This window comes from Carcharhinus amblyrhynchos, chromosome 7, assembly GCF_965287045.1.
Source record: "Carcharhinus amblyrhynchos chromosome 7, sCarAmb.v2.hapA, whole genome shotgun sequence".
NCBI classification, from domain to species: Eukaryota; Metazoa; Chordata; class Chondrichthyes; order Carcharhiniformes; family Carcharhinidae; genus Carcharhinus; species Carcharhinus amblyrhynchos.
The window spans coordinates 13,564,098-13,588,037 of NC_137330.1; the positions used below are offsets into that span (position 1 = coordinate 13,564,098).

A 23,940-nucleotide genomic window follows, 5' to 3' on the forward strand; every position below is an offset into this window, starting at 1 on the left:
AATGTTTAAGAGCACCCTGTACTGAGCTTTTCCACACAATATTTGTGGTGAAATGTTCTTCGTTCTTAAAGAAAAAGAACAAGGTGCATGTTTTCCACGCTTACTTGCATCTGAAATCGTTCCATTAGGAATATTTAAGAAAAGATGAGTCTTCTAAAAGAAAGCCCATAAACCAACAGGATGAAGTTTAGCATTAGCGTAAGATTGTGTATGTAGCCTAATCATCCAATGACACTGAAGACTGTCTGATCTTCAAAGAACACTTTGTTGGGCAGGAATGAAGAGTTTGAATGACTCAAAAAGAAAATGACGAAGAGGCAATGTTGAAAATTTCAAGGCATTTACTTAAAAAAATCAAAAAATATAGAGCAAAGTTTCTGATAATACAAAAAAAAACACCTCGAGAAAACAATTCAATAATTATAATCCATGATATGTATTCTTCCACAGGTAAAAAGAAGTCCGGGTAACATGAACAGGCAACTGAAATGTCAAGGGTGCGTCAGGGAAAATCTCCCGCCATGGGGAAAGAGGGTTGACCCAGAGAAGTAACACTGTCACTGGAATATGGACTGGCAAACCACCCAGTATCATCAAGAATCTCGAACACTCTGCAATCCAAACCACACTTCTTCACTGGGTTGTCCACCTGGTCCAAGTACAATGGTATTTCAAGCAGCGGTGAATGGGTCCTCTTCGTGCTACTGGTGTCTGTCCCCCAGATAAGGGTTAAAACAATTATCGGGGGCATGCCTCATTGCTTTCTCTTCCATTCTATTTTGACTTTCTCTCCTGAAAGGGAAATAAAATGGCGTTTTCTTGCGCAGAGGTGAAGTTAGAAACTTAGTAATAATGCATCAATTATGTTTAACAAGCTGGAAGTGCACAGAGGAATTGTGCTATTACAGAAAGAGCTGAAGATAGGCTACGATGGTGCATAATGATACTAATCATTCCTATTTCTTTTTAACAGAAAACCTATGTAAGGGGCAATAACAGGGCATGACTTTCTCAGAGTGGTAATCGGCATGTTGGATTGCCACTCCCTGCCCAATTAATATTGGTCAATATTTTTTTCAGGTGGGGGAAGGGGTGGTGATGATGGTGGGGAGGGGGGGGTCTTAGGTTGGGTTGGGCCTGTGGTGGGGTGGGGCGGACTGTGGATGAGATGGTTGAGTCAATGGGAGCTTGCATCAGGTCGGCGGAGGGGTGGGATAGGGTTGTTGAGGGTCAGGTTAGGTCAGTGGGGGAGGGTTGGGTTCAATTATGGGGGTCCAGTTGGGTATGGGAGGGTCATGCTGGGTGTGGGGTCTGATAAGGTTGTGGGGGGGGTCTAGTCAGTTACATGTTGGGGGCGGGGTGGGTAGTTGTGGTCTAGGTCTGGTTGAGGGTTTGGGTATTGGGGCCCAGTTGGGTATTTGGGATGGGTCAGGTCAGGGTGTTGGATCGGGCTGGCGGTGTCTGCTCAGGTTGGTGGGTGCAGGTGGAGTCAGGTCGGACTGGGGTGCGGTGGGGTTGGGAGGGGCAGGTCGAGGGGGCTTCAAGGGTTTGTTGAATTGTGAGGTTTGGACTGAAGTTGGGGCGGAAAGGTTGGATGGATCAAGGGCGGGTTTGATCAGGTTGAAGTGGGGTGAGGGTTGAGATGGAAGGGTATGGGGGGGGTAAGGGCATGTGCTTGGGATGGGCTCAGGTAATAGGGGACAGTCAATACAGGAGATCATATGTCATGCGTCAGGTGGGCGTGGGAGTCAGAGTCAAACCTGCTGGAGTTGGAGTTGGAGGGTGAGGAACTCCATGCAGATGGGGGAACTATCATGGAAGGGTTGAGGGTTTGGGAAATGTCATGGGGAAGGTTAGTTGGGGCAAATCCTTGAAGGGTATGGAAAGTGGGGTTATCCGTTGGAGGTTCAGTCTGGATGGTTACAATACTTACCCAGAAGCATCACTGGTTAGGCCAGAATTGATTGCCCATCATTTACTGCCCTGGAGAGAGTAATGGTGAGCTGCCTTCTTGATTAACGTAGGAGATACGATACAATTAATCAAGAGGCAATTCTCAGGTAACACAAGTTTACTTTAAGTGAATGTTCTACTGTATAAGTAATGGCATCTCCACATCATGACTGTATAAATAAAATAAGGATGTCTACTACTTTGATCCTGGCCTAGAATAGCTCAAAGTTGAAGACTGTCCAATGAATGATGGGCTTGTGTAAGATGCTCTATTGGAGAGTCAGTGAAGACTCGATGGGCCGAATGGTAACTTTCTGCACTGTGGGGATTCTATGGTTCTATAAATCTGGATTTCAGCACAACGGAGGTGTTAGGAATAATGTCAAGTGATGTGTTTAAAGCTTTGGAGAAAAGAAAAGATAAAAATTTAGATTGCACACCGAAAGTTATAAAATATCACCGGACAGTTGTAAACTGGAAGAGAAGTAAACATCTGTTGGACAACTAACTTTTCCTCATGCCATGTACCGCTGACAAGTCAACTCTTTAATGTGGAAGAAATCTTTCGCTTCAACAGTTGGGGAAGAACTGCCTGAAATGTTTTTGGTGATAGCTTTTTGCGGAAGAGAGAAGGTTTACTGAACATTCTTGGTGCCATGTTGTGTGTTGGCTATTGGACAAATCTGCTCTCTACAGCCTGGCGAGGTTTTCTGGAACAAGGAAGATTTGGCAGCTGTTCATTCAAGATATAAGCTGGGCTGTCTTGACCTTTTTACACGTCAGAATTGAACTGAGTACATGAGGACTCCAGCAACTTCTCAGGTTTAAAATCTAAAGTGCATAATCATTTCTGAAGTTTTCCAAAAGCCCAACCTCGGTCAGTTGGTGACAACCTTCTTCTGCAAGGGATAAACACAGTTTTGAGAGGTTATACTTTTTTCTAAAAGGCTACTCAGGTGGGTAGACTGTGAGGAGTGCCAAGAGAACACGTGGAGGCATGCAGGTTTGGCATTTCTGGAGGACATGATGTGCAATTCAATATCGGAGCTTCCCTCAGGTCTTAGTACATTAAGATCTCGGTCAATGTTCTTATGTCTGTGATATAAACGTTTGCATTCAGGGGAGCTCCATAAATCAGCATCATCCGGCTACAGACATAAGTAAATCAGTAATATCTGACTAAAGAAATATTGGGAAATCTGCATTTTAATGCCAGACAGGTTACAGGCCCAAAGTATGAGAACTCTTTTCCCACAAAGTATAGATTTTTGTGAAGTTCCTTGGAAAGAATGAAATAATTGATGGCTCTATAATTTGCTCGCTCGAATGTTTTATCGTGCAATGTGTGTTTTGTTTAAACGTCACCACCCTAGCTCATCAAACACCTCTTGATGTTGATATAATCAGCACAAAGATTTTGGGGGATTTTAATTTTAATCTGTCCTCTCTGGCAGTTAGGTGACTTGATATAGCGCAGTGGAGGTTCTTCCCCACAAATTCAAGTAAGGAGCAAAAATAAGTGGAAGATGGGAGGCGAGGGTTGGGGAGGGAAGGGAGGGATATGACACACTCCTCCTTTTCCCACCCAATGGGCTAGATTATAAGAAACTCAGTTATATCCACATGATACATTCAATTTTCTATTCATACTTGTTGTTCTTAATTGGATTTGAGGTGAGTCTGTGGATAGGACTTCCTCAACGTAAAGCTACTATCATTAAAATGAGTTTCACCACTGAGTCACAGAATCTCTACAGTGCAGAAGGAGGCTATTTGACCCATCAAGTCTGCACTGACAGCAATCCCAGCCACTCGCTATCCCCCTAAACCCTCACATTTGCCCTGCTAATCCTTCTAACCTACACATCCCGGGGCACTAAGGGGCAATTTTAGCATGGCCAATCAAGCTAACTCGCACAACTGTGGTCTGTGGGAGGAATCCAGAGCACTTGAGGAAACCCACACAGACACAGCGAGAATGTGCAAATCCTACACAGATAGTGACCTAAGTCGGGAATCAAACCCAGGTCCCTGGAGCTGTGAGGCAGCAGTGCTAATCACTGTGCCACTCCAACCAGCTCCAGATTCTCCTCTGTTACAACCACAGCAGCGTAATTCAGAGAGCAGCACAGCATCCAGATCAGTGCCTCATTCCCACAGTGGTTAGCATTGCTGCTTCACAGCGCCAGCAGCCTCCTGTGCCATTCCACATCCCATCCCTCACAGTTACTGTTCCCCTACTAATGAGCTGCACATTGCCCCTTCTTTTGTGACATCGTTCGTGGTCACTGTTAATTTGCAATTCTGAGAATTATCATCAGTTATTGGGAAAATGCTGTATCTCCATGACTAAACTGTGTAGTTCCTTTCATTATGTTTAAAACTGTTTCAGAATTGTAAAGTCATGCAGTACAAAAGAGACACTCCAGCCCATCGAGTCTGCACCCGGCAAAGCTACACTAAACCCATTTTCCAGCAATTGGCCCATACCCTTGAATGTTAGGACATTTCAAGGCCCATCTGCGTACTTTTTAAAGATTGTGAGGTTTCCTGCCTTTACCACCTTCCCAGGCAGTGCATTCCAGACTCAGCAACCTCTGCCTCAAAAAGCATTTCCTCAAATCCCCTCTAAACCTCCTGTCCCTCAACTAAAAATTATCTCCTCTCGCTGTTGACCCTTCAACCAACAGCAGCTTCCTAGCCACCCTGTCCATTCCCCTCATAATCTTATCCACCTCAACCAGGTCCCCCCACCTCAGGCTTCTCTCCTCTAAAGGAAACAACCCGAGCTTGTTTAGCCTCTCTTCATTGCTCAAACGCTCTATCCTGGGGAACATCCTTTAAAGGACAATTTTCCTTGTGCTTGATCGATGTTGAGCCTAAGAATATTTAACAAGCAGTTTACTCCTCAATAATCTGAAGGCCTGTATAGCACTATTCAGAACTCTGAGATGTTAAATAGAGCAGTTCTGAGCAGCGAGACTATTTAACAGTATTATCCACCTTGCGTTTGGTTCCTGCACTACCGTCATCATTTCCCACTCAAGCCAGCAGGGGACTCTGTTCGCTCTCTCATGGGCCAATCAACACACATCTCAACCTTAGCAAACCAACATAACTTTCTGTTTGTTAAGAATGATCTTCTTTTGTTATCTAGTGGACTGTTGTCAGTTTGGGGACATGACGAGACATTCAATTATATAAAAAAAAGGCTCTTATGCTCATTAATGTGGATAAATCTTGCCTCTGGCTCCTTGCGGTCCAATCTCTCCTCGAGGTCCTGGTAATCCAGGTAGGCCATCATTCCCTGGTGGCCCCGGGGGGCCGCTTTTAGCTTGAGCGGCCAACATTGCTGCAGGGGACTTGAGTTTGTAGTGGGCTAGTTTCTCTGGAAAAGAAAATAAGTGTAAAATGAGCAAACCGTGCAGCTCCATCGCAAAAGAATAACCTCCGTACATTTACATAGGAACAATGGGGAGGCCATTCAGCCCATTTTCACCATTCAGTTAGATCGTGGCTGATCTGTATCTTAATTCCATCTAATCACCTCCTGAAAGGAAAAAAAAACGTGTGCAATAGCATTCTTATTTCCCTGTGTTCCATTTCAAGGTGTGCAAGACCAGTTTCATAGAATCATTCAGTGCAGAAAGAGGCCCTTTGGCCCATTGAGTCTGCACCGACCATAATCCCACCCAGGCCCTATCCCTACATATTATACCCACTAATCCCTAACGTACGCATCCCTGGACACTAAGGGGCAATTTCTTAGCATGGCCAATCAACCTAACCCGCACATCTTTGGACTGTGGGAGGAAACCGAAGCACCCGGAGGAAACCCACGCAGACACGAGGAGAATGTGCAAACTCCACACAGACAGTGACCTGAGCCGGGAATCGAACCCAGGTCCCTGGAGCTGTGAAGCAGCAGTGCTAACCACTGTGCTACTGTGCTGCCCTTTGCACCAATATTCTTATTTCTCTAGTTTTATTGTTTTTTTCCCCCTCCTGGGACTGAATCCTCAGCCCTTAATACCCTTCCCTCAAAAAAAGCTTTCAATCTCACTTCTGAAACGTTCAGTTGACTCACATCCTTGATAGATTTTTTTGGAAGAGAGGATTCCAGATTTCTAGTACCCTTTGGGTAACTAATGTAGAAAATCCCAAAGTACTTGGAGATGAGAGGGGGAAAAGTAAATGCAGAAATGGACATCAAGCCACTGTATGAGATTTCGGAGAGGGAAGTTAAAACTAGCTGGAAAAGACGGGTCCTGGATACGGAGACACAGATTCTCCAGTCTTGCCTGCGGCTGGGATTCTCCTGTCCCGCTGCTGTGGAAGAGATTTGGCTGAGCGCCAAATTCCCCATTCTCGCAGGTAGCAGTAGAGGGCAGTGTGTACATCAGAGAATTCCGACCAGAGACTTCTATTGAAATGAATCATAGATCCTCAAGTAGGATACCGCAATGCCATCGCAATTCCTAATCTCCCATTATCCATCAGAAAGCTACAATCACTCAGTGCTTTGCCACAAGAGTTTATGAATGCACCTTTGAATCAGATTAAGATCTTTGAATCATTTTGGAATCTCCATTATACACTACTGAAATCCTCTGATTCGATTACAGGCTGGTAATCTCTCTGGGGATGCACTGTTCCATATAAACCATCTAAAACACTTGATTAGATTACTGCTTTGCAATCGCTGCTGGGTATACATTATTCAGTATGTGCACCATCTGATTAGATTAGTGTTCAAACAAAGTGACTACACACAAGAGTAATGAATAATTGCTGAGATGAATTAAACTGCATTTAACTGGACGGTTATCGTGTTAAAAAAACATGAGCAACATTGACTATAAAAGCGGAAGAACTCTCTGGTGGAAGTTATTGTCAAGTTCCAGTTACAGTGCATTTTACAATCAATAGTCTCAATAAGAATTATGGTATCAGGAAGATGGAAAGCTCAGACCCTGCATGAAAGAGCTTATAAGTGGAGCCCCTAATGGGGTGATAAGATTTTTAAACTAGCAGACATTAAGGCACTGACAGAACTAGCAGCATTTGTAAATGACGTTTAAAATAAGTTTATGAGCTAACAAGAAGCAATTTACACATAGGAGATGATTCAAATAAATGTTTATGATTGTAAAACACATGTGCTGATATTTTGAATTGCTGACTTTAAGAAATGTTAACTTTAATCAAAAAGCATTTTACCGCAAGGCGTCATGGTAACAGTAATTCGGGCAAAGCCATATAAGAACATAAGAAATAGGAGCAGGAGTAGGCCATCTAGCCCTTCGAGCCTGCCCCGCCATTCAATAAGATCATGGCTGATCTGTCATGGCTCAGTTCCACATTCCCGCCCTCTCCCCATAACCCTTAATCCCCTCTCTTATCTCGAGAGAATATATGGATATATGCAAGTTTTATCAGTAAAGTTTCAGATGGGAGAACATTTAGAACACTTTATCGTATTTCACGGTTTAGAAGAGATGGACTGGTGGCCAGATGTGGTGTCATGAGTTAGTCTGGTTAGACAGTGACCTTCAAGGGAACCCGTGAGAACATTTATTTGAACTCTGGGCTGAGTGTCTTAGACTACTAGGCAACCAGGGTGTGGGGTCAGCCATGGAGGAGTCAGCTTCCGATTTCACGGGCTAAGAAAATACCATTATGGTGAAGGGTGGAATTCGACTGGCTAAAGTATTTGACATTGATTTGTGCATCCTGACAGTGATTGATTTGAAGTTACTGAAAGGCAGAAATGATTGATAAGAAAAAGCTATAATCATTTTTGATTGTATATGTTAGATTCATCGGAGAGGTTTTGCTGGTCTATGCCAGAACTAATTAACCTTTTGACGAACTCCTGGCAGCCACTGGTTTAAATAAGGTTATGTCTTAATGCAGAGATGTTTGCCTTGGGAGGCTTGAATTGTCTAAACTTTAGTCAGTACCGGTCACCTCGGGTGCCCCACAACAGAGCTGTAAGTGATTATTATTATTAGTGGAAAGGAGCAGAACCATCGTCATCGGGAGGCTACCTGAGTTTACCTCTTTAGACAGTAGTCTAAATTTTCAAAGCTTGGTTTCCGCACCAAAGAGAACCTTTGAACATGCCATCTTTCAGATCCTTTAACTTTATCCACAATCGAGCATGTAAAATGATCATTGAAATAGATGAGGATATAATTTTATGAAATCGTGGGGCTGGATTTTCCCATCGGTTTTGGGATTCTCACCTCAGGACCACATGGGTCTCCTGAGCCCACACTTGCCAGCAGTTATGCTTGCTGCAGCTAGACAGGGCCTTGGTGAGGCCGCATCTTGAGTACTGTGTGCAGTTTTGGTTTGAGGAAGGACATTCTTACGATTGAGCGAAGGTTCACCAGACTGATTCCTGGAATTGCAGGATTGATATATGAAAAAAGATTGGATTAAGTGGGCTTGTATTCACTGGAATTTAGAAGAATGAGAGGGGATCTACATAAGAACGTAAGACATAGGAGCAGGAGTAGGCCATCTAGCCCCTTGCGCCTGGCCTGCCATTCAATAAGATCATGGCTGATCTGAAGTGGATCAGTCCACTTACCCGCTTGCTCCCCAATCTCATAGAATCATATAAAATCCTGATGGGACTGGACAGGCTAGATGTTCCTGATGTTGGGGAAGTCCAGTACTAGGGGTCACAGTCTAAGAATAAGGGGTAAGCCATTCAGGATTGAGATGAGGAAGAACTTCTTCACTCAGACAGTTGTGAACCTGTAGAATTCGCTACCAGAGAAAGCTGTTGGGGCCAGTTTGTCAGATATTTTCCAGAGGGAGCCGGATGTGGCCCTTGTGGCTAACGGGATTGGAGGGGTAAGGAGAGAAAGCGGGAGTGGGATACTGAAGGTGCACGATCAGCCATGATCGCATTGAATGGTGCTGCAGGCTCGAAGGGCTGAATGGCCTACTCCTGCACCTATTTTCCATGTTTCTACGTCGGACCAGAGAAGCTACTTTCCCGGAATTGGCACCCGGCCTACGGCTGGCCAGTGGACATCCAGTGTTGCCTATCCGACTAGAGGGGCAGCAACTCTGGAACCTCAAATGTGGGAACAGATTGGTGCTGTTGAGACTGGTAGGTGACGGGGAAGGTGCCTCAAAATGCAGGCGTTAATAATCATGATTTCAGAAAGGAAGAAGGTTCTAGGTTCCTTGAATTGGAGGGAAAACCCTTCAATTTGATCATCAAGATTTCCTTCCCTGATTGAGGTTCCCTCTCTTTGGGAAATGCAGTCTCTTACTCTGATGGCTCAACAGACTTGCCACAGGGGTGGCCACCTCCACTGGGGCTGGTGGTGGGTGGAGGAAGGTGGGAGGGGGAGGGGCAATCCAGCATTGCAAAATCGTTTATCATCGGGCCTGCACTATTGAAATTGCCTGGCCGTCTCCATGCAGCCGGTATGCAATTCACCACTTCCCACATCACACCCGGGAAAGCATCCCGGGAACATCCCAATTCAGCTCCTCTTGGCCTCCCCTCCACCCTCACCACCCAAATCCCCTCCACCTTCAGGCTACACTCCACCATTCTGAGCCAGAAAAATTCAACCCCGTGCTTTTGAGGGGATCTAAGGTCAAAGGCAGGAGGTAGCAAAATCCCAGCTGCATGGTGGCACAGTGGTAAGCACTGCTGTTTCACAGCTCCAGGGACCTGGGTTCGATTCCGGCTTGGGTCACTGTCTGTGTGGGGTTTACACATTCCCCTGTGTCAGTGTGGGTTTCCTCCGGGTGCTCCGGTTTCCTCCCACAGTCCAAAGATGTGCGGGTTAGGTTGACTGGCCGTGCTAAAATTGACGCTTAGAGTCCCGGGATGTGTAGGTTAGAGAGATTGGTGGGGTAAATATGTGGGGTTGCGGGGATAAGGTCTGGGTGGAATTTGTCGGTGCAGATTCAATGGGCTAAATGGCCTCCTTCTGCATTATAGGAGGTCCATGATTTCTACAATACAGAATAACATTTGAATTCGGAGCAGGAGAAAGCTGAATGGCTCTGAAACACTAAGTTCAAGCTGAAAGTAAATGCGAAGATCCAGCAGGCAGGAACAAGGCAAATGGTATGTTGACCTTCATAGCAAGAGGATTTTAGTATAGGGAGAGGAGTGTTTTGCTACAACTGTGTAGGGCGTTGGTGAGGCTACACCGAGAGTTTTGTGTGCAGTTTTAATGTCCTTTTCTGGGGGAGTACAGTGTAGGTTTACACTGGGATGGCAGGCCTGTCAAATGAGGACAGGATTATGTTCACTGGAGTTTAGAAGAGTGAGAGTATAGATAGGGTGAACATCGGGAAGATTTTTCCCAGGTCGCAGGTGACGATCACGAGGGGTCACGGGCTCAAGGTGAGAGGGGCGAGGTGTAACTCAGATATCAGAGGGACGTTTTTTTTACACAGAGCGGGGTGGGGGCCTGGAATGCGCTGCCAAGTAGGGTGGTGGAGGTGGACACGCTGGCATCATTTAAGACTTACCTGGATAGTCACACGAGCAGACTGGGAATGGAGGGATACAAACGAATGGTCTAGTTGGACCAATGAGCGGCACAGGCTTTGAGGGCCGAAGGGCCTGTTTCCTGTGCTGCACTGTTGTTTGGGATGCTGGCCTTCATAGTGAGGGGGATTGAATATAAAAGTAGGGAGGTCTTGCTGCGGCTGTATAGGGCATTGGTGAGGCCGCAGCTGGAGTACCGTGTGCAGTTTTGGTCGCCGCACTTACGCAAGGATATTTTGGCCTTGGAGGGAGTGCAGAGGAGGTTTACTAGGCTGATGCCGGAGTTTAGGGGGTTGAGCTATGAGGAGAGGCTGAATAAACTAGGCTTGTACTCGTTAGAGTTTAGAAGAATGAGGGGAGATCTCATTGAGGCGTATAAGATGATGAATGGGATGGATAGGATAGAGGTGGAGAGACTCTTCCCGCTCAGAAAGGACAGTAGGACTAGAGGACACAGCCTCAAGATAAAGGGGGGGGGGGGGCGGTTTAGAACGGAGTTGAGGAGGAACTTCTTCACTCAAAGGGTGGTGAATCTCTGAAATTCTCTGCCTGTTGAAGTGGTGGAGGCTGCCTCGCTAAATATTTTTAAGACGCGGGTTGATGGGTTTTTGATAAGCGAGGGGATTAAGGGTTATGGGGAGAGGGCGGGAATGTGGAACTGAGCCACGACAGGTCAGCCATGATCTTATTGAATGGTGGGGCAGGCTCGATGGGCTAGATGGCCTACTCCTGCTCCTATTTCTTATGTTCTTATGTTCTTTGAGAGGGGATCTCATAGAAACTTATAAAATTCTAACAGGGTTAGACAAAGCAGATTCAGAAAGAATGTTCCCAATGGTGGGGAGTCCAGAACTGGGAACTAAATGACGTATCCATGTCCTGGATACCCATATGTGTAAAAAGTGTTTTCAGCCAGAACATAGAAACTAGAAGCAAGAGTAGGCCATTCTGCCCTTCATTTTGATCATGGCTGATCATCAAATATCCTGATCCTCCCTTCCTCCCATATAGAATCCGACAAAGCAGAGTCTATTGAGTCTGGACCAACCACAATCTCACCCAGGCATCAACCCCATACATCTACCCCAGCTAGTCCCCCTAACACTAAGTTTGAGGATGAGAGTTAAACCTTTAAGAACTGAGGTGAGGAGAAATTTCTTCACCCAGAGAGTGGTGAATGTGTGGAATTCACTACCAGAATGTAGTTGAGGCCAAAACGTTGTCTGATTTCAAGAAGAAATTAGATAGAGCTCTTGGGGCTAAAGTGATCAGGGAATCCCAGCACTGTGGTTAGCGCTCACACTGCCAGGGACCTGGGTTCGATTCCCAGCTAGGGTCACTGTCTGTGTAGAGTTTGCACATTCTCCTCGTGTTTACGTGGGTTTCCTTTGGGTGCTCAGGTTTCCTCCCACAGTCCAAAGATGTGCGGGTTAGGTGGAGTGGCCATGCTAAATTGCCCCTTAGTGTTGGGGAAATAACGAGGGCAAATGTATGGGGTTGGTGCCTGGGTGAGATTGTGGTTGGTGCAGACTCAATGGGCTGAAGGGCCTCCCTCTGCATTCTTTGACTCTATATGGGAGGAAGGGAGGATCAGGATATTGAATTTGATGATCAGCTATGATCAAAAAGAATAGTAGAGCAGGCTTGAGGGGCCAAATGGCCTACTCTTGCTTCTAGTTTCTATGTTCTAACTGAAAACACTTTTTATACATATGGGTATCCAGGTCATGGACGTGTCATTTAGTTCCCACATGGAACAGAATGTGTACTCCAGAATTTGGAACTTCCCTGCTATTCATATATTTATTAGATAATAAAACTTATGACTTAGAAAAAGTCTTACTCTGTTGACATCACATAAATATATGTTTATGTTTAGTGTTCAATATTCCAGATGGAATCTGATGAAAATCTTCTACAAGCGAGTAAAGTTTTAGTTGTACAGAAACTTCACCAAGCTCCACTGTTCCTATGTGCATGAGTCAGTTCCAGCATCAAGTCTCAGGAAAGTATTATTAGCCAAGGAAGAGATTAATCAAAATAATACCAAGTCTTTAGCGGATTAAATTAGGTGGACAGAGAGTTGCATAAACTTGTATCTTCTTGACTTTGGAATGTCTTGTGTGTTCGATAAGGAAATAGAGAGAAAAAGTATTCCCTGGTGCAAGAGGAACACGAGAATAAAACGTCAAAATTAGAGCCAGGAGTGGAATTAGACAGCAATTTTTTGTACACATTTGAGGTAGAGGAAGTATACATCTCTCTTCCCCTAAAGGTTATGATTAAATTGAATGGCAGATTAGGTTTAAGGGGCTGAATGGTCCACTCCTGGCTCCAGGTAAAATACTGAGAACTGTCAGATTATTTATCATGGATGGTATTGGCAAAACCTGATCTCACATCGGCATGAATGAAGGACCAAAAGCTTGTTTCATTGCCTTCCTTCTCAACACATGGTTCTGAGGCCAATTTTAGAGTACTGGCTGTTGCCCCAGTTATCAGAGCCCATTATTATCCAGTTCTCTTGTGAGATTGCTGGGCCATTTTAGATTAATAGCAGATGGAATAAGGGAGATACAGAGTTGTTAAGCCTTCCAGTGGACATTGACTGATGTGAAATTTAATCCACGTCTTACCTTCAAAAACCCTGTGGACCTCCTGCCTTATAAATCTTGCTATATCTTCAAATGTCACATTTCTGCCCTGGTGAAGGAAAGAGACAAGTTTCAGGAAATAATCAGTCAAGACGTCAAAAGATCAACATTTAATGGTAGCAAGTAAAGCAGCATAACAGAACAAACAGTGAACTTATCAGGGAGAGAGTTATCAGAAATAAAAAAAGTGTTCCAGCTCTGAATGTAATTTAAAATTGAAGTGCTAATAAACCTAGAAAATAGAGCTGTTTACTCTGGGGATGAATAGCTGTAGGTGTAATGTATTGTGGACATTTTCAGTTGATTACTGGATAGTTGGGGGACAATCTGGTTCATTGGAATAGACCAGGACACCACTATCAAACCTTGAATTTGTACATAGTGTGATTTTGGCTTCCTTTCCTTCACTAATGTCTTCAAGTACATTTGAAGGAATATCTAATACAGGGACCAGCTGTGTAGAATGAGATCTCTTTCCGTGTATTGTTGATGAAGTGAAGAAAAATGCAAAGTTTACCCAAGCTTCCAGAAATAATGAATAACTTTGATTTGATTTATTATTACCACATCTATTAGCATACAGTGAAAAGTACTGTTTCTTGGGCGCTATATACACAAAGCATACCATTCATAGAGAAGAAAATGAGAGAGTGCAGAATGTAGAGTTACAGTTACAAATATGGTGTACCGAAAAATCAACTTAATGCAACGTCCACTCAAAAGTCTGATGGCAACAGGGAAGAAGTTTGGTACGTGACCTCAGACTTTTATGTCTTTTTTCTGAAGGAAGAAGGTGGAAGAGAGAATGTCCGGGGTGCATGGGGTCCTTAATTATACTGGCTGCTTTGCCGAGGCAGCAGAAAGTGTAGACAGAGTCAATGGATGGGAGACTGGTTTGCATGGGAGGACTTTGAATAGTGTGGAGGAGCAGAGGGATGTAGGTGTATGTGTACATAGATCTCTGAAAGTTGGGAATCAAGTAGATAAGGTTGTTAAGAAGGCATACGGTGTCTTGGCGTTTATTGGTAGGGGGATTGAATTTAGGAGTCGCAGCGTCATGTTGCAACTGTACACAACTCTGGTGCGGCCGCACTTGGAGTACTGTGTGCAGTTCTGGTCCCCACATTACAGGAAGGATGTGGAGGCTTTGGAGAGGGTGCAGAGGAGGTTTACCAGGATGTTGCCTGGTATGGAGGGGAGGTCCTATGAGGAGAGACTGAGGGATTTGGGGTTGTTTTCGCTGGAAAGAAGGAGGCTAAGAGGGGATCTTATTGAAACATATAAGATGATTAGAGGTTTAGATAGGGTGGATAGTGATAGCCTTTTTCCTCGGATGGAGAAATCTAGCACGAGGGGGCATGGCTTTAAATTAAGGGGGGGGTAGTTATAGGACGGATGTCAGGGGTAGGTTCTTTACCCAGAGGGTGGTGAGGGATTGGAATGCCCTGCCTGCTGCAGTTGTAAATGCGCCTAGTTTGGGGGCGTTTAAGAGATCTGTGGATAGGTTTATGGACGGAAAGGGATTGGTTTAGATTAGTGGGTCAGTGTTTTTTTTTAAAAAACTGGTCGGCGCAACATCGTGGGCCGAAGGGCCTGTTCTGCGCTGTAATGTTCTATGTTGGATTCACGACCTTTTGTAGTTTATTGCGGCCTTGGGCAGAGCAGGAGCCATATCAAGTTGTGATACAACCATAGAACCCTACAGTGCAGAAAGAGGCCCTTCGGCCCATCCAGTCTGCACCAAACACAATTGCACCCAGGCCCTACCCCCATATCCCTACATATTATATCCACTAATCCCTCTAAGCTACGCATCCTTGGACACTAAGAGGCAATTTCTTAGCACAGCCAATCAACCTAACCCGCACATCTTTGGACTGTGGGAGGAAACCGGAGCACCCGGAGGAAACCCACGCAGACATGAAGAAACCGTGCAAACTCCACACAGATAGTGACCCAAGCCAGGAATCGAACCCAGGACCCTGGAGCTGTGAAGCAGCAGTGCTAACCACTGTGCTACCGTGCCGCCCCAGACTAGAAAGAATGCTTTCTATGGTGCATCTGTAAAAGTCGGTGAGAGTCGTAGCTGACATACCAAATTTCCTTAGTCTTCTGAGGAAGTAGAGGCGTTGGTGGGTTTTCTCAACTATAGTATCGGCATGCGGGGACCAGGACAGGTTGGTGGTGATCTGGACACCTAAAAACTTGAAGCTCTTGACATTTTCTACTTTGTCCCCGTTGATGTAGACATAAAATAAAATATAGGACACAAAATAACCTTGGTCTCTCCATAGTTCGCAGGGATATTTATGTTACCAGCCCTGCATTTTTGTGCTGAGTATTGGCTTGATGTAGGTTTCTGAAGGAATCAGCCCAGCACTTTGCAAGTCTAAGTTGATTGACAATTCTGTAAACAGAAGTTGGCTGAAACCAGGTTGAAGTAAGACACGTTCTTGTTAGCTCAATCTCTTGTTTTACCTGACGGATTAATCGTGATTAATGGCTGGCACATCAGGCTGAACCACGACATTTAAAAACCTCCTCTTTAAAAGTGATTGTACGTGGACTTGGATGAGATGTTACCAGGTGGCACGGTAGTTAGCACTGCTGCTTCACAGCTCCAGGGTCCTGGGTTCGATTCCTGGGCTCGGGTCACTGTCTGTGTGCAGCTTGCACATTCTCCTCGTGTCTGTGTGGGTTTCCTCCGGGTGCTCCAGTTTCCTCCCACAGTCCAAAGATGTGCGGGTTAGGTTGATTGGCTATGCTAAGAAATTGCCTCTTAGTGTCCTGGGATGTGTAGGTTAGAGGGATTAGTGGGTATAATATGTAGGGATATGGGGGTAGGGCGTGGGTGGGATGGTGTTCAGTGCAGACTCTATGGGCCAAAGGGCCTCTTTCTGCACTATAGGGGTCTATGATCCAGTTGAGTATTAAAAAAGTGGTTCAGAGGAAGTAAGAGTTAAGAAAGACTTTTTCTCTTTAATTGGTTTATAGGGTGTGGGTGTAACTGGTAAGGTCAGCATTTGTTGCCCATCCCAAATTGCCCTATGAAGTTGGCATCAACTGCCTTCTTAAACTGCAATGACCAGTCTGGTTTAGACACACCCACAAAGGTGTTTGGTGTCCAGATCACCAATAAACTGTCCTAGTCCCCCCATGCTGACACTATAGCTAAGAAAGCCCACCAACGCCTCTATTTTCTCAGAAGACCAAGGAAATTTGGCATGTCAGCTACGACTCTCACCAACATTTACAGATACACCATGAAAGCATTCTTTCTGGCTATGTCACAGCTTGGTACGGCTACTGCTCTGCCCAAGGCCACCCAAAACTACAAAAGATCGTGAATGTAGCCCAATCCATCACGCAAACCAGCCTCCCATCCATTGACTCCATCTAAACTTCCCGCTGCCTCGGCAAAGCAGCCAGCTTAATTAAGAACCCCACACACCCTGGACATTCTCCCTTCCACCTTCTTCCATCGGGTAAAAGATGCAAAAGTCTGAGGTCATATACCAACCAACTCAAGAACAGTTTCTTCCCTGCTGCCATCAGACTTTTGAATGGACTTACCTTGCGTTAAGCTGATCTTTCTCTACACCCTAGCTATGACTGTAACATTACATTCTGCACCCTCTCCTTTCTTCCTCTACAATCGATACACTTTGTCTGTATAGCACGCAAGAAACAATACTTTTCACTGTATATTAATACATGTGACAATACTACATCAAATTAAAATTTTAAAAAAAGTAAAGGAATTCAAGGTTTTTGACTCACTGTCCTGATTTGTGTCTTGTAGATGGTGGACAGGCTTTGGGGAACAGGAGGTGAGTTGCTCATCACAGAATTCCCAGCCTCTGACCTGCTCCCGTAGCCATACTATTTAAACATTCCAGGTAAGTTTCTTTTCAATGGTAACACTCAGGATTTTTATAATTGGGTATTTGGTGATGGAAATGCCATTGAATGACAAAGGGAGATGGTTAAATTCTCTCCTGGAGATGGTCATTGAGCCTAAATATTATCTAGCTCTTGCTCATTTGGACACGGACTTCTTCAGCATCTGAGGAGTTGCAAATGGTATTGAACATTGTGCAGTCACCAGCAAACATGCCACTCCTGACCTTGAGATCGAATGAAGGTCATTGGTGAAACAGTTGAAATTGGTTGGGGCACTGACCTAAGGAACTCCTGTAGTGATGTCCTGGGACAGAGATGACTGATCTCCAACGACCACAACCATCCTCCTTTATGTTAGCTGTGACTCCAATCCGTGCATCTCCATTATCTCAACCAGAGAATCAGATTATTTTTTTGATGTTGCATGAGGGATAAGTATTTCCCACAAAGAAAGGTTAATAATGTTCAAATCCCAGTAAAAGTCATTGGTTTACTGGAATACTGGACCTTTCATTTCCAGCTTTTACTGGTTGTTCCTTTTGGGTTGCCAGGACACGAGGTGGAACTCCTTTGCTCTTCTTCAAATTAGAGCGGAGGGATCTTGTACATCCATTGGCGAGGGTGACAGGATTTTGATTTAATGCCCTGGTTGAAAGACAGCATCCCCAGTAACGCAGCAGTCCCTCGGTACGGCACTAGAGAGTTACTTAATTTTGCCCTAAAGCTCTGAAGCGGGAATTGAGCTCACAACCTTCTGATTCAGAGACAAGAGAATGTTACCAACTGAGCCATAGCTGGCATACAGAATAAATAATTATTTCATGGTGACAAAGATTTGTCGAAAAATCTGAGCCCAATGTTCAAACTGAGTGTTTATTTATTATTGTCACAAGTAGGCTTACATTAACAGCGCAATGAAGTTAATAGTTAGAAGGGATTTATTTGGTTTGTTAATAATTTAGATAATTTGTTCACCGTTAGTTAGATAAATAAATTTGATTTTAGAGAGTGTGTCAGGGATTTATTTTCATTCAACCACTAAAAGTTGCTGAAGAACAGATCACAGACTTTTTATAGATTATAAGGCAAAATGCTCCTCTTTGGGTATTTTGGTGTTAATTCTCAGGGTTTGGCGGGGGGGGGGGGCGCCATGTTGGTCAACCTCTGCTTTGCAACACTTATCACTATTTCTCATCTTTATCCACATAAAGAAATGATCCCAAATTTAGCTCAAATGTGTCACTGATGCGCAAATAATTTAGATGTGAAGCCAATGCGAATTTTATGGCAATTTAGATGTGTAATGTCATTCTTACAGGAAATCCCGGGGGTCCATGGGAACCTGGAGGTCCTGGGGGACCATCTTTTCCAGTTGGTCCAGGAGGGCCAATCATTCCTTTCTCCCCGCGAGGTCCTGGATGACCCATCCTTCCTCTTTCACCCTGAGGGCCACGATCTCCCAGAATTCCCGGGTCACCCTGTTCAAACAGAAGAATGAAGAAGGCAAAAATTAAAGAGGGCGTTAGAAATACTTATTAACAGTGTGAAGGGAAACTTAAATAGGCACGAGAACATAATTTCAGAGACATTTGTTTGGGAAGAGGAGAACTCTTTTGGGAGAAAAGCAAAAAGGAGAACATGCCCAATAAGTGATACATTGATACAAATAAGAATGCTGAAGATTTGAATCACTGCTCTTGAGACCATTCATTCTTGTCACAAGTAGGCTTACATTAACAGTGCAATAAGGTTAATAGTTGGAAGGGATTTATTTGGTTTGTTAATAATTTAGTTAATTTGTTCACCGTTAGTTAGATAAATAGATTTGATTTTAGAGAGAGTTGCAGGGATTTATTTTTATTCAACCACTAAAAGTTGCTGAAGAGCAGGTCACAGCACCTTACACAGATTTTTTATAGACTATAAGGCGAGATGCTCCTCTTTGGGTATTTTGGTGTTAGTTCTCAGAGAAGTGGGGGGGCCCGCGTGGGTCAACCTCTGCTTTATAATAATATTTCTTCCTCACTCTCTCCAACTGCCCTCCCTCAGATGCTGGCTTTTGCTAAGGCCTACTACCACACTCAAATGGTTCTTCCTCACAGGCCCAGACAGAAAGTGTGCATTCAACTTGAAGGGGCATCGGAGGCCACCCCACCTCCATGCTGTGTTTCCCCAAAGTCCAGACATGGACTTTCATTATTTTAATTAATTTGTGGGATGTTGGTAAGGTCAGCATTTATTGCCCATTCTTACCTGTCCTCGGGAGGACGGTGATGAGATGACTTTTTGAACCGCTGCAAGGCCCACAGCAACGGGATGAGGCCATTCAGCCCCTCGAGCCTGTCACGCCTTTCCAAAAGATCATGGTTGTTCTGTACCTCAATTCCCTTCACCAATCCTAGCTCCATCTGTCTTGAAACAGTGGCTTAACACAAATCTATCTCAATCTAAGAAATGCGACCAGAGTCTTTTGGGGATAGAGTTTCACTACATTATATATAGGAGACCATTTGGCTCATTGAGTCTGCACCGACAATAATCCCATCACGTATTTACCCTGCTAATCCCCCTGACGATTTAGCATGGCCAATCAATCCAACCCGCACATCTTTGGAGTGTGGGAGGAAACTGCAGCACCCGGACGAAACCCACGCAGACGTGGGGAGAATGTGTAAACGCCACACGGACAGTGACCCGAGACCGGAATCGAACCTGGGTCCCTGGAACTGTGAGGCAGCAGTGCTAACCACCGTGCCACTCTGATGACTCCTGGTTGCAGAGGAATTAGGAATGAAAGCACTTTAAAAAAAAATTACTTCACTCAGTGGTGTTAGCACTTTGTTACCTCGGAGTTACATAGCAAGTACAGCTCAAAAACTGGTTCAACTGCTTTTGCTACTGTTAATGCTGCATTCACAGCTTATCCACCCTTTTTTCACGGAAAGGTATCAGAATATCCTTCAATTCCGTTATCTTTCATTAGGTGGAGCTGTTGGCATTGATCTGGGGTGGGCACAATAAGATGTCTCATAATGACAGGTTAAATCCAACAGGTTTTTCTGGACTCACATGCTTTCAGAGTGCTGCTGCTTTATCTCTCATCGACATCTAGCTGCACCATGGATCTGTTTTATTTGCCTCAACTACTCGAATGGCAACAAGCTCCACATTCAAATCACTGACTGACTGAAAATATAACTGTGAAATCTCGATTAGATTCATTGATGACTACCTTATATTTAGCAGTGTACTCACAACCACTATGAGCTAAGCAGACAAAGACTGAGGAGCGCATTTGGATAATTCCTGTCTTTAATATTCATTGTCAGTCTGGAAGTGTTCAAACTACTGATGGGAAAATTACACTGCGAGTGTATAAGCCACTGAGGAACAATATCACACTTGAACTGCATAAATCACTGAGCGGTAATATCACACGGGCAGTGTATAAACCACTGAAGGACAACTTCACACAGGCTGTTTATAATCTCACTGAAGAACAATATCACACTGGGAGGTGTATAAACCACTGAAGAACAATATCACACTGGGAGTGTATAACTCAGCGAGGGGCAATATCACACTGCGAGTGTATAAATCACTGAGGCCCGATATCACACTGGGAGTGTATAAGCTGCTGAGGGAAAATATCACACTGCAAGTGTATAAACCCATGAGGGGCAATATATCACATTGGGAATGTGTAAACCACTGAGGAACAATATCACACTTGGACTGCATAAACTACTGAGCGGTAATATCACATGGGCAGTGTATAAACCACTGAAGGACAATATCACATTGGGAATGTATAAACCACTGATGGACAATATCACATTGGGAATGTATAAACCACTGATGGACAATATCACATTGGGAATGTATAAACCACTGAGGGACAATATCACATTGGGAATGTATAAATCACTGAGGGACAATATCACACTGGGAATGTATAACAACTGAGGGACAATTATCACATTGGGAATGTAAAAACAACTGAGGGATAATTGTCACACTGGGAATGTAAAAACAACTGAGGGACAATTATCACACTGGGAATGTAAAAACAACTGAGGGACAATTGTCACACTGGGAATGTAAAAACAACTGAGGGACAATATCACACTGGGAATGTATAAACCACTGAGGGACAATATCACATTGGGAATGTTTAAACAACTGAGGGACAATATCATACTGGGAATGTCTAAACAACTGAGGGACAATATCATACTGGGAATGTCTAAACAACTGAGGGACAATATCACACTGGGAATGTATAAACCACTGAGGGACAATATCACACTGGGAATGTATAAACCACTGAGGGACAATATTACACGATGTGTATAATCTCACTGAGGGACAATATTTCACTGGACATGTATAAACCAGTGAGGGACAATGTAACATTGGGATTGTATAAAGCACTGAGGAACATTATCACACAGGGGCTGTAAGAACCACTGAGGGATAATATGATGCTGGAGTATATAAACCACTGAGGGGCAATATCACACTGCGAGCATGTAAACCACTCAGGGACAATATCACACTGGGAGTATAGAAAAACACTGAGGGACAATATCATACTGGGAGTGTATAAACAACTGAGGGACAATATCACACTGGGAGTATAGAAAAACACTGAGGGACAATATCATACTGGGAGCGTATAAACAACTGAGGGACAATATCACACTGGGAGAGTATAAACAACTGTGGGATAATATCACATTGGGAGTGTATAAACTGCTGGGGGCAAAATTACACTGGGAGCGTATAAACCACTTATGGACAATATCACATTGGGAGTGTATAAATCATTGAAGGACAAATTACACTGGGAACGTATAAGTTACTGAACAGCAATATCACACTGAGGGTGTATAAACAACTGAGGGACAATATCACATTGGTGTATATAAACCACTAAGGGACAATATCACACTGGGAGTCTATAAACAACTGAGGGACAATATCACACTGGGAGTGAATGAACCACTGAGGGGCAATACAACACTGGGCATGTGGAAAAAAACTGAGGGACAATATCACACTGGGAGTGTATAAACCACTGTGGGATAATATCTCATTGGGAGTGCATAAACTACTGGGGACAAAATTACACTGGGAGCATATAAACCCCTTATGGACAATATCACATTGGGAGTGTATAAATCATTGAAGGACAAAATTACACTGGGAGTGTATAAGTCACTGAAGGGCAATATCACACTGAGGGTGTATAAACAACTGAGGGACAATATCACACTGGGCATGAATAAACCAATGAGGGACAATATCACATTGGGTGTGTATAAACTATTGAGGGACAATATCACATTGGGTGTGTATAAACCGCAGACAGACAATATCACACTGGCATTATGTAAACCACTTAGAACAATATCACACTGGGAGTATAGAAAAAACTGAGGGACAACATCACACTGGGTGTGTATAAACCACAGAGGAACAATATCACACTGGGAGTGAATAAATCAGTGAAGGACAAAATTACACTGGGAATGTATAAGTCGTTGAAGGGCAATATCACACTGAGGGTATATAAACCACTGAGGAACAATATCACACTGGGAGCGTATAGTTCCCTAAGTGCAATATCACACTGGAAGTATATAGACCACAGAAGGACAATATCACACTGGGGAGTGCATTACTCACTGAGGGGGGGCAATATCACATGGGGAGCCTATAAACCAGTGAGTGGCAATATCGTACTCGGCACGTATGAACCACTGAGGAACAATATCTCACTGGGAGTGTATAACTCACTGAGGAGCAATATCACACTGGGACTGTATAGTTCTCTAAGGGCAACATCACACTGGGAACATATAAACCACAGAAGGAAAATATCACACGGGGAGTGCAAAAACCACCAAGGAACAATATCACGCTGGGAGTGCATTACTCACTGAGGTGCAATATCACGTGGGGAGTGCAAAAACCACTAAGGAACAAAATCACATTGGGAGTATATAAAGCTCTTGGGGAACAATATCACACTTGGAGTGTATAAACCATTGAGAGACAATATCACACTAGGAGTGTACAAAACACAGAGACAATATTGCACCGGGAGTGTATAACACACAGAGGAGTGATATCACATTGGGAGTGTTTAAACCACTGGGTGGCAACATCACATTGGGAGTGTATAAACCACTGAGGAACAATATAACACTGCGATTGTATAAACCACTAAGGGACAATATCACACTAGTTGGTGATACGTCTGAGCTGAATTTACCTTTAATTGAAGAAACACTAATTACTTTAATAAATGATTTACCCGTTCACCCTTGGGCCCCCGGTCTCCTCTGCTGCCTGGTGAACCCTGGAATTAAATAAGGCAAAGAAAGTGTTTTCCCAGTGTCTTATGAGATTCAAATAAACTTCACTGTAAATTTCAACAGTAAAATCATTTTGCTACAAATTTGGTTAGATTACACGACACAGAGACAAGGAGGGGTTAAAACAGTAACAACGAAAGCGAGCATCCTTTGAATTTCCTGGTTTCTTACCTGTGAACCCGGAAATCCACGACTTCCAGTTTTTCCCTGTTGGAAGACAAAAAGAAAACACACCATGAGGAGCGGGAATCTGGCTGGTGATATTTCTAAAAGAGGACATGAGTTTTCTGTGCAGAACTCTCTCCAACCTCATCAGCTCCAAGCCCCTGCAATAGGAAGGCACAAGGTCTGTGTCTCGTCTGCATGGTAAATCTCCGATCTAAACAGTACAGCTGTGGGACAGTTGCAGGGACCTACCAGATGTTCCCACGTGAGGAGGGAGCATCTGAGAATCGGGGGAATTTTCCCTTCCCCACCGCCACGGGAATAGTAGTGGGCATATGTTGTTAAC

The 23,940-nt window shown here is 44.1% G+C and overlaps 1 protein-coding gene across 2 annotated transcripts; it reads right to left on the reverse strand.

The window, feature by feature from the left end:
* Nucleotides 1-545: 545 nt before the first annotated feature.
* Nucleotides 546-23,940, reverse strand: LOC145345420 (uncharacterized). Of its 2 annotated transcripts, XM_080193238.1 has the most exons (7): nucleotides 23,738-23,940; nucleotides 23,601-23,636; nucleotides 23,369-23,413; nucleotides 18,363-18,524; nucleotides 13,126-13,192; nucleotides 5,198-5,341; nucleotides 546-792 (listed from the first exon to the last, which is right to left on the reverse strand). In XM_080193238.1, exons 1-7 carry the CDS (start codon nucleotides 23,792-23,794, stop codon nucleotides 755-757), a joined length of 549 nt encoding a protein of 182 aa, XP_080049364.1. In that variant the 5' UTR covers nucleotides 23,795-23,940; the 3' UTR covers nucleotides 546-754. The 2 variants fall into 2 exon arrangements, with proteins under 2 accessions (XP_080049364.1, XP_080049365.1); XM_080193239.1 differs by lacking the exon at nucleotides 23,369-23,413.

Bases quoted from the DNA above. Each gene is read 5' to 3' on its own strand.
- LOC145345420 (XM_080193238.1), bottom strand. From the start codon at position 23,794: ATGCAGACGAGACACAGACCTTGTGCCTTCCTATTGCAGGGGCTTGGA. The intron at 5,342-13,125 runs GTAAGACGTGGA...TTTCTTTTCCAG, and splicing joins GGTCCACAGGGTTTTTGAAG to AGAAACTAGCCCACTACAAA. The intron at 793-5,197 runs GCAAGATTTATC...TTTCCCTTTCAG, and splicing joins TGGACCGCAAGGAGCCAGAG to GAGAGAAAGTCAAAATAGAA.